The following is an 11,822-nucleotide window of genomic DNA, read 5'->3' as shown; positions in this document are numbered from 1 at the left end:
CCAAGTTAAGTTCTTAGTGCATGTAATGCACATGTCAATAAAATAATTTCTGATTCTCTGATAATTGGTCCTGGGTATGGCACAGCAATCTCCCTGGCATCAGCACAGCATTCTCCTGGTATTGTATCGGTGTAAAGGGGTCTCATAGAATCCCAGCATCTGTGCTTTTGAAATGGTATGTTTTGACACGTTGCATTAAACACACAACCAACGGAAATTATTTAAAAGTCAAATCATTTGTGAGTTGCTCAGTTTCCCCCATTGACTCACAAATGCGCAGGCGCGTGCATGCACACGAGTTGCTTCCCTGTTAAGCCATGCATGCTCGTTTGAGGTCGCATGTGTGCATTGTGTGTTGTGGTGTGGGTCCATCTGAGTGTCTGCAGACACAAAGTTTATGTGAATGTGTGTGTGTGTAGGGGGGAGGGGGGTAGCATGCTTCACATTCCACCAGTGACAGCTCTCAGCTGTCCCCTCATCTGTTTCTCTGTCGCTGTCCATCTCTTCCTCTCCTGTCACCTGTCCTGCCTGTCTCTATCTCTGTCTGTCTCTCTGTCTGCCTGTATCTTCTTTCTAATGTAGTGCAACTCTTGATTAATTATCACAGGGCGACATAGTATGCAAAGACGACAGTGACTCTGATAATCTGTGTGCTTGTATGGCTGCCCCCATCTCAAATTGCTCTGGCTCATACATCCCTCTCTCCCGACCTCACGCCCTCCCCCACTGCCAGCTAGTCTCGTCCATGCCATGCAGTATGCTGAGAGATCTTAAAGTGGGGAGGGGGCACAGGTCGTCAAGAGAGGACAGCCTGAACCCTATCACTTACCGGCTGGTCCACCTACCCACCCCTTACTGAACCAGAGGGTCACAGTACAGGAATTGGTGCATGTGTTTGTGTCTCTGTGATTTCAGCTGATAAGTTAGTAAACTACAAACTAGTCGTAGAATATTCAAACACATGCTGTGGTTGTTTGGGGGATTCTTTTTGTGTTTTGGTTTTTTCATTTTCAATTACTTGCTGGAGATATGAACCTTTCCAAGGTCCAAATCCTGCTGGCATGGATTTTCTGTACAATTACTGGTAAGTTTTACTGTGTGTGTGTATTTTGTGTCTGATCGTACTGGTGTGTGTGTGTCTGTGTGTTTTGTGACTGATTGTACTGGTGTGTGTGTGTGTATTTTGTGTCTAATTGTACTGGTGTGTGTGTGTGTGTATGTGTGTGTGTGTAGGGGTTGGTGATACGTATTTTCAAGTTTCCTCGTTCAGCCTTCTGATTCCCTGATTTCTTAGTTGTGTGTTAGAGCTGCATGTGTTCCCTACTGCCTCACAGATTATTGTATGTATTTCAATAAAGGCCTTAAATGATGTCTCTCACTGGGGAACCAAAAAAAAATCGTTCTCTGATTAATGGATGAGCGGCTATTGTTTGATATCTCAGCTATTGTGAAAGAGACATATCTATGTCAGCTACGTTTTAAATTGAGGGGATATTTGTGTTATCTAGTTGATTTGCATGCCTGCCAAATCCGTGGGCTCTAGAGATGAACTAGTGTCCTCTCCAGAGGGTCAGTTGGTACGTCAAGCTAACCAGCACCACAGACACAGGAGAAAGGGCGATATGGACATGATGATAAATGTATATAAAGTCCTTATTAGTTTACTAATTTATTTAGTTACCTACTGGTATAAAGTAATACCTCGAAGGTTTACATCTTGATCTGGTATTTTAGTCTGCCTTCATTGGCGAAAGGTGTCTCGTAGGTCTTTCAGTGGGACCCCCCCCCCCCAACTACAATATATTTCCATCACCCAATGGCCTTTACTCATCTCTCTACTTAAACCTGGTGAGCAATCTCTACCCTGCAGTCATTTCAGTCTTTTTTCCCCCACCCCCCACTGACATCTGGCTCATGGCCCTTTCTATGTCCCAAAGGTAGACGTCAAAGGCCTTGATATATAAATGTTCACCTTTGCTTTGGGACGCCGCCAACGCCAAAGTGAGGATTAGCCACCATTTTGATTCTTAAGTAATCAAATTTTGCCACTCCTAGTTGCATGTTTCATTCAACATAGGGAATGATGAAAAAAATGTGTAAGATAAAGTGGATTGCCTTCGCCATCTTATTGTGCCATTTGCAGTTTAAAAAGCATAGTAGGGACATAATTAGAAATGAGGGAAATTTTGCACGTGGGATGGAATGTCCTAAAATGTCTGTTATTATTGTGAGGTCAAGTTGAAAAGACTTGAACTGTTGCTTCAGAGAATGTAAGGCTCCTGAAAAGGACATTTGATTATTGGGCCCAATGATTGAATGAGTGCTTACAAAAAATGTATTTATTGGAAATATTCTCAGATATACTTTTTTTGGAGGGATTTAAGTCTAAATCCATTTGCAATGCATTAGCAGAGGTGTGTTAATACACTTAGGTTAACTAATCAAAAAATAAACTTATCTGCCCAGAGTGACAAGTGCAGTGAGACCTAGCCTCAGTCTTCTTGATACTACCTGAACATTGCACTCAAAGCCAATGCTACTAAGATGCACAACGTGAATTAGTGTAGGACTGCCCACCTCCACATAGCCATATGAACATTCATAATGCACAATTAACATTCACTGATCAGTATAATAGTTGTAATAACACTACTACTACTGCTAATGTTACTACTACTACTACTACTACAACTTCTACTACTATTGTTGATAATAATAATAATAATAATCCATTAAATAGACTTCTACCTCATTCTAACCCTAGGCCCAAGGAATGGGTCCGGTTATTATTTTGTATTGTGGCATGAAGTTAAAGGAAATTTGTATAATAATAATAATAATAATGATAATAATAATAATATTTCATTTTGCAAAGTAAGAGTTTTCATATTCATAAATTGTCAGCCAGTGATGTCACTTTTCCACACAATTTAAGCAGTGTTTCAAAGAAATACAGAAGACTGCTCAGCTCTATGGCTGGTAATAGAGTGTTATCTCTCAAACATATAGAGACAGATACTGTTGAAAATCATGATTGTTTCCTTTTAAAAATCAGTTTTGACCCTATGATGGCTCCGATGCTTTCTGACCAAAGCATCCCAGGCAGGATGCTTCAAAGCCTAAGGGCCAAGACAACATAGCACTGTTGTCCTTGCAGAGCTTTTAGCGGGTAAGAAGTAACTGGGTATCATTGGTTTATAATTGCCCATTGTGCCATACACAACCAAAAACACAGCTTGAAATTCTCTAAGAGTCTCTGTCAAAAACCCTTAACTTCTCATTCTGATGTTTGAGCATGGAGGGATTCATCTCCTTTTTTTTTTCTTTCTTTTTTTTTCCCCTGTGATTGTACAGCAGCAATTGGCACTATGCAGAAAGAGAGGTGCAGGAGTTTAGAGCAGGAGGTGATTGACAGTTCCAAGTGGCTTCTCTGTCCCGCCTTCTTTCTATTTTTGCCTAAGGCTACATCAAAGTGTGCTAAGGCAAACAACAGACAGACAGAAACAGACAGAGAGACAGAATGGGTGGGGGGCAGAGAGAGTGAGAAAGAGAGAGAGAAGCTTAGGGAAGTAAACATCAATGCTGAGAAATCTGCACACACACTTAAGCAAACACAGAATTTCTCAAACGTTTTTTGTCTGTCCCTTTTCTGTATGAAAAAGGAAATCATACACCAACTAACTAAATAACTAAATAAACTAACTTCATGTGGCACTATTTGAGCCAGAAGGCCCATGGCTACAGGCATATAGGTGTGTGTGTGTGTGTGTGTGTGTGTGTGAGAGAGAGAGAGTGTACAGGCATGCAGAGGATTCTCCATGCTCTGCTCCTGCTGGTCAACTGACACTAAATCCTATATTCTCGCCTGCTCACTTGTGGTGGAGGGTGAATAGGAATCTAGAAATAATATGGAAAGGATGTGACTTGGGTCAGCTTGGCTAGCAGCATGGTACTACTCTGAAGGGTTAGATCAAAGCAGCAATGTTTGATAGGGCTTTTGCAATGTGTGGGTATGACAATGGTGATGCAAGTGCCAGGCTGACTGTTGGCAGCACCAGAGTGCTCACAACTGTCGAGACATTCTTTATGGGTGGGTAGGGATTAATTGAAACACTCATAACTCAGTACCTACTCATTTCCTTTACCCAAAAGAAAGGTTGAAATTTGGAATCTTAATTTATTTAATCCTTTATTTAAACAGGTGGTCTCACTCAGATCGGGATCTTTTTTTCAAGGACCACCTGTGCACAACAAAAAAATAAACATATACAGTTTAAGCATAGACAGACGCACAGATAATCCACAGACATACATTATACGTATTACATAGTTAAAAAAAGCATTTACAAGAGTGATTGCAAATACCTAATCTGGTAATGTATTCAGGACTCTTAAAAATGAGACTTCTTGTCTCAACGGGACCTTCCTGATAAAATAAAGGTTAAATTAAGATCAAATAAATAGTCGGTCTCCTGCGTGAGGCATCTTAATGGTAAAAAAGGTTCAAAATTTTACTTCAGATAATCTTAAAAAGGGCAATTTGGTGATTTCCTAAATGACTGAAGTTACTTTGCTTTCACCATTATCCAGAATGACTAGTGATGAGGGAGAAATTTAGGCTCTGGCAAGGCAGCTGTGGAAATCAAATCTGGGTCCTGCTCATATATGTACACGCAAGTGTGAGGTAGATCTAAGAACTGTTGGCACCAGTGACAGAGCAACAGTCACAGTAAAGAACATCCATGAAAGAGATAGAGATTTCATATCACAGTTACCCATATGTCACATAAATATAAAGTAATACCAGGAGAAACTTTAAGGGTAGTTGAGAAGACTCTTAAGTCACAAAAAGCAAATCAAAGTCCAATCAAGTCCCAGAAATGGCTGCTGCTATTAGCAGCTGCTTCTGTTAGACTGGAAGCTGATCCCGGGTCCCTTTCTTTTCATGGATAACTTGTGCAAGAAGTAAAAGCTGGTCTTGCATCCAATTTGGTTTACATTTACATTTGCACGGTGATACATCAGGTTTGTTCCTGTCAGCCATGCTTTTCATTATAAATGAAAAGGCTGCATTTCAAGGCCTATCCGGTAATTATTAAGAGGCTGCATCAATTACCCAAAAATATAGCTAACTTAATTACGCCAATATTGTATTTTTGTTTCCATGTATGTAATCAGCAGCACTTACATTTTCTTTCAGAATACATTCTTTGTGTGGAAATATGATTTGTTCATCCCACCATTGCATTGTTGGTCTACTGTATCGGCCATGTTGGGATCCCTTCTTAAGTGTTTCGGAAACCCATCTGATCAGAATCACAGAAAGTTGAATCAGTTCATCTGGACACAACATTTACTGAGAGAAATGTTTCATCACTCATCCTAGTGACCTCTTCAGTCTCAACTGACCGCAGGTATCCCCACCCTTATAAACAATACAGTGGTGTAACAACCGAAAACAACAATTGTGTGATGTTATGCACTGTACTGATTGATGAAACGTTGCTCTCAATAAACATTGTGTCCAGATGAACTGATTCACCTTTCTGTTATTTCCTTACCTGGATTATTGAGCATGCATAAATACATCCAATCCAAACTTCAGATAGGTTTGGTATGAAGAATTAGCTGATGCAGACCAGTCCCCTGTCAACCAATCACTGTGGGCACAGTAACTCAGCACATTCGTGAAATATGACGTCTACCATGGCAACAGGGTCAACCCTACCCTTTACTCTTAGCTTAAAACTTCACTCAAATGAATTATGTTGTACTTTATTCTACTAAAAGTTGGTCCCAGCAGCTTCTTGATTTGGTTTTAAGAAGAAACTTTTAGCAAGGAACTTCTAGTGTGATTTAGGAATATTCTTAGCACCAAGTTGACATACCTCATGATACAGCCCCTGAGGTACCCAAGGAGAGGGCAGGTTTTGATGAGTACATTTACCTCACCTTTACCTTACCTTAACTTAACTTAACTTAACTTAACTTAACTTAACTTACCCTACCCGGCTCTGTCCCGCAAGATGGCTGACCCCCCCAACCAGACATTTACAGAGGTGATGAGTTTTGAGCTCAGTGGGTTCCGTTTAGAACTAGATAATCATTCCTTGTGGCAGGTTGAACTTCTTCATTTGCCACAAGATTCACATCTTTTCCTGTGCTTTTTGGAAGATCAAATCTATGTTGACCTGCCACTTGAAATGCAGGGAGATTGTGGATCCAAGGAACATGAAGGGCTACATAGAAGTGACTGTTAAGTCGCTGACATTGAGGTGACCGGGAGAGGGGGAGATGCCAGTCCTGGTGGCGGGGGGGGGGGTGTTTCACATGCTGTACCCTGTCTCTCAGGACATTGTTGATCCACCGACAGACAGGATCAGGCATGGACAGCTGGGGGAAGCAACACTATGGCAGCTGTCCAGGGCACATCTTGATCTTGGCAGAGCCTAGTAGAGTCAAAGTATTGATAAGTGATGGAGAGAATGTTTGTGGGAATGATGATTTTCTTGTAACAGAAATTCATAAACTTCTAGAAATAATGATGATGATACATGCATAAGGATAAAATCAGGATAAAACAAGAAAGATCACGAGCCAGCTCCAATGGCCGCCACAGGTATTGGCATAGCCAGTAACAAAGCAAGTCTAGACGTTGATGTTGGACCAGTCAGATTACCTGACTGAAACTAACTTGCATAAATGTTCCTAAGACAAGGCTCAAGGGCTTACTGTTCAATGTGAACTCATAAAGTAAGGTTAGAGCAGGAAAAAAAATTACATAAAGAGGTGTTAAAAGCAGGTCAAGTCTGCTGAACTCTGACTGATCCACTCTTAATGCCGAGTGGATTGACCAGGGCCTCGTTTCCCAAACAGTCTTTTAGCACCCCGACTTGATTTGTTTCAAGGACCTAAACTGAAACAGACAATGAATACATTGCTGAGATAGCTTATGGGATACTCGGTGAAGAGGCTTTTCACCAGTAAGGAATGTCAGTCACATGGTCTCTGTGTCTGTTGCCTGCCCCCCCCACCCCAATCATATCTTTCTGTCAATGTTTAATTCTCCCTTTTTCTTTGTATCTCTAAATCACCCCTTGTCCTTCTCTCTCTGACCATCTCTATATTGTTCGATTTTCATTTCCCCTCTTTCCCCAACTCGTTTTCCCTCTCTCTCACTGTCTTCAATGTCCCGACATCTGTGATAGTCTCACCGAGGGTTTCAGGTTGCTAAGCCAGGGAAATGTTTGGCGTGTGCATTACAGTTCACTGCAGCCTGCTGGCTCCTCTCATGCTTCAGCTGTGGACTCAGTTCCGGTATGAAAACTTGCAAGGCAGTGTAAAATGACATGACGGTATCCATAGGCAGCTCTTACTGCCATGACTTTTGTGCAGCTGATCCATGAAATTGAACACATGCTCTTTTACCACAAACATAATGGAACACACTTTTAGAACAGAACAACTGAGGATCCAAACAACAGCTTGTTCTCTGTTACTCAAATTGCCACTAAGACCCTGGTTGTACGAAAAGAAAGTATCAGACTACAGAGGCCCTAGACAATAACGCAAGGACAAAGTAAATTTTGGCCAAAACTTGCTGCCGGTTTTTACTTTGGTGTCCATTGTTCACTGATGATTGATTGGTTTTGTTTTCTGACCTCTGACCTTTCAAAATGGAATGGTATTGTTAATCATTCATTAAAGCTACGAGGTACAACAGCTGTTGTGGTATTTGTTGGTATGGATCCTCTAAAAGCTTGGTCTGCAACAACCACACTTCCTCTTCAAACTTCCTGTCACCCTCTTTATTCTCCAGCTTTTGGCTGCTATGGAGAAGATGAGAAACGATAAGCGTTTATGATTTAGATATACTTATTTTTTCTTTTTGGATTTTTCCCCCTTTTTCTCCCCAATTTTATCCGGCCAATGACCCCACTCTTCCGAGCCATCCCAGTTGCTGCTCCACCCCCTCTGCTGATCTGGGGAGGAATGCAGACTACCATGTCCCTCCTCCGATACATGTGGAGTCGCCAGCCACTTCTTTTCACCTGACAGTGAGGAGTCTCGCCAGGAGGACATAGCACTTGGGAGGATCACGCTATTCCCCCCAGTTCCTCCTTCCCCCCGAACAGGGGCCCCAGCCAACCAGAGGAGGTGCTAGTGCATTGACCAGGACACATACCCACATCTGGCTTCCCACCCACATACATGGCCAATTATGTCTGTAGAGATGCCCGACCAAGCCGGAGGTAACACTGGGATTCAAACTGACGATCCCTGTGTTGGTAGTCAACAGAATAGACCGCTACACTACCCGGATGCTCCATTTAGACATACTTGATATTGTCTTGTAATATCAAGTTAGGTTTTTAAAATTCACAATGCCTGAATAGAAGCTTTATAGCAAATATGGCATATTCAGGGAAACTGGTTTATTTTTAAATCAAGTGTTTTATTTTGTTTTTGTTTTTTTGTTTTGTTTTGTTGTTGGCGTGTTCAATATGACTCTTGCATGATTTTTGATGAAGCAAGACAAAACTTTTAAGGTAAAAGTCCACCTGAGCATTGCCATCTTATTGAAAAATACCTCAGCGTTATTTTTGACACTCTGCATAATGTTTGTTTGTTTTTTCGCACTGCAAACCATTTTATGCCTGTCTTAGTCTTCCCTTGAACATGCTTACTTTCCAAGCTTAACTGATAAACTGCTGCTAATTTGATCAGTACTGTAGCTAATCATATTACAGTTGGCAATATTAACTGTCTAAATTTTTACTGTCCCTGTGTCAACGTGCAGGTCAAGGGTAGTTTTCACTGTGCAAAATGTGTCTTTGCAAAGAGCCAAACAGAAACTTAACAAACAAGGTAACTTATTGATTGATTACCTTGTGTGTGTGTGTGTGTGTGTGTGTGTGTGTGTGTGTGTGTGTGTGTGTGTGTGTGTGTGTGTGTGTGTGTGTGTGTGTCCTAGGTGTGGTATTTGGTTCAGAAGATGAAAGTCGTCTAGTGAAGAACCTGTTTACCGGCTATAACAAGATCGTCCGTCCTGTCAACCACTTTAAAGAGGCTGTTGTCGTCACCGTTGGACTGCAGCTAATACAGCTCATCAGTGTGGTAAAGTTTAGGCGAGAGAGAGAGAATTCTGGTGTGTTTGCATATGTGTGTGAGTGGGTCTGTGCATGGTGACAGTGAGTGTTATGTTTGTGTCACTGTCACGATGGGGGCCCATGACTGTGTGTGAGCTGTTAAGGGTGTGAAGCATGTCTTAGCAAAGAAATCATAACTCGGTGATTGGTTACCCTTTGTTAGTGTGTGGGTGTGTGTTTGTGTGTATTTGTACTGTGTGTTGCAAGGTGAATGTGGTTTCTGTGTTTCTGCTGTTACTTTCTTTTTTTACACTTGCTGCTCTTACATGGCGGTGCAGTGGTTAGCGCGGTTGCCTCACAGTAAAGAAAGTCCTGGGTTCGAGCCCCAGGTTAGTCCAACCTTGGAGGTTGTCCCAGGTCGTCCTCTGTGTGGAGTTTGCATGTTCTCCCTGTGTCTGTGCGCGTTTCCTCCAGGTGCTCTGGTTTCCTCCCACAGTCCAAAGATATGTAAGTCAGGTGAATCAGCTGTGCTAAATTGTCCCTAGTGAATGTGTGTGTGTGTGTGTGTGTGTGTGTGTGTGTGTGTGTGGTGTGTGTGGGCCCTGTGAGGGCCTGGAGGCCTGTCCAGGGTGTCACCCTGCCTGCCACCCAATGACTGTTGGGATAGGCTCCAGCATCCCCGCGACCCTGAGCAGGATAAGTGGTTGGATAATGGATGGATGGATGGCTGTTCTTTCATCAAGCTTCATTAGTGGTAATAATAATAATAACAATAACAATAATAATAACTTTCAAGAAAGGAAGAATTACCAAGACTGCAGACTTAGACCTTGACACTGACACCATAATCAAAGAGCTAGACCAAGATAGCACATACAAGTACCTAGGAGTGAACGAAGGAGACGGCATACAATGCTCAACCATGAAGGAGAAGATCCAGAAACAGTACCACAGGAGAGTATGTATGGTACTGAAGAGCGAACTTAATGCGGCTAACAGAATTGAAGCTATCAACACACTAGCGATATCTGCAGTGACGTACAGCTTGAACATCATCAGTTGGAAACTGAATGACATCAAGAGACTAGACACCAAGACAAGAAAGATGCTGACCATGGAGAAGACGCACCACCCGAAAGCAAATGTCGACAGGCTGTACCTACCAAGAGCTTCAGGAGGACGAGGTCTAATCCAACTCGAACTGACCTTCAAGACTACCACTATCGGGCTGGATGCATACCTGACAAAAACAGATGACCCACTCCTCTGAATAGTAAAATATCAGATCTACTCCATCAATAAAGAAGCTGCACAATTCAAGAAAGAGCTTGATGTCCCAGAAACCCCACCAACAGAAAATGAGGCAACTACCATCTATACCAAACGAGTGAAGCAGAAGGTAAAACACCATGGCCAGCAGCAACTGCAAAAAAACCTGGGAGGACAAAGCAATGCACGGAAAGTACCCAAAAAAAATGAAAGGTGCAGACGTGGACCAACAAAAGACACACCAGTGGCTGAGGAGCACCGGGCTGAAAGTAAAGACAGAGGGCCTGATAATCGCTGCACAAGACCAGAGCCTGGCAACCGGATCCTATCACCATCGCATCATCAAGGATGGAACAGACCCAAAATACAGAATCCATGGAATGTACGAAGAAACCATCGAACACATTGTCTCAGGCTGCCTGGAACAGGCAAAGCCCGAATACATTTACAGACACAACAAGGCAGCAGCACACCTGCACTGGAAGATCTGCAGGAGTTACAAGATCAAGACGACTGAGAAGTGGTATGAACATCAGCCAAAAACGGCCACTGAGAACAATGATGTCACCATCCTCTGGGACATGCCCATCCACACTGACAGAGAGATAAAAGCCAATAAGCCCGACATCGGGCTTATTGGAAGGAAAAGAGGTGCATGCTCATCAACATGGCAATACCATCCGAAAAAAACATCTCAGTGAAAGTCACAGAGAAGCTGACCAAGTACAAAGACCTGGAGATTGAAATTAACAGGATGTGGGGAATGAAGACTGAAACAACACCAGTGGTCATCGCAGCTCTAGGACTCATGAAGAAGGGAATGGAAAAGTTGACCAATTTTATCCCAGGAAAAATCAACATCAGTGCAGTACAGAAGATCGCCCTACTTGGAACAGCCCACATATTACGACGAGTACTGTCAATCAAGTGACATCTGCCCTATGGTGCCTCATGTCCATAGTTTGGACCCGGCTCTACAGGATGTTAAACAGGAAACACAAAAGAAATAATAATCATCATCATCATCATCATCATTACATTTATATAGTGCTTTTCTAGACACCCAAAGTGCTTCACATTGAAGGGGGTAACTCACTTCAACCACCACCAATGTGTAGCACCCACCCGGGTGACGCACGGCAGCCATTTTGCACCAGAATGCTCACCACACATCAGCTTGAAGTGGAGAAGGAGGAATCATTGAGCCAATTACATGGGGGGATGATTAGGTGGCCAGATGGAGACAGCCAGGTTGGGAATTTTGCCCAGACACCGGGAACCCCCCTACTCTTTGCAATAAGTGACACGGGATCTTTAATGACCACAATGAGTCAGGACCCCGGTTGAATGTCTCATCCGAAGGACGGCATCTCCTACAGCAGTGTTTCTCAACCGGGGGGGTCCGCGGACCCCTAGTGGTCCGTGGTGTAATTGCAAGGGGTCCGTGAAAATAAAATATCTTTA

The 11,822-nt window shown here is 42.7% G+C and overlaps 1 protein-coding gene across 1 annotated transcript in view; it reads left to right on the top strand.

Annotated features, from left to right (window-relative positions):
- The first annotated feature begins 1,029 nt into the window (after positions 1–1,029).
- The window catches only part of LOC130122748 (acetylcholine receptor subunit alpha-like), a 40,213-nt gene continuing 29,420 nt past the window's right edge, over positions 1,030–11,822 (top strand). Inside the window, exons 1-2 of the mRNA XM_056291754.1 lie at positions 1,030–1,069; positions 8,963–9,117. Of these exons, the coding sequence (XP_056147729.1) occupies positions 1,030–1,069; positions 8,963–9,117 (195 nt within the window). The remainder of the gene's footprint in view (positions 1,070–8,962; positions 9,118–11,822) is intronic.

Source organism: Lampris incognitus, chromosome 13, assembly GCF_029633865.1.
Source record: "Lampris incognitus isolate fLamInc1 chromosome 13, fLamInc1.hap2, whole genome shotgun sequence".
In the NCBI taxonomy this organism is placed as follows: Eukaryota; Metazoa; Chordata; class Actinopteri; order Lampriformes; family Lampridae; genus Lampris; species Lampris incognitus.
The sequence above is the reverse complement of the archived record's forward strand: the minus strand, read 5'-3'. Positions and strand labels throughout refer to the sequence as shown.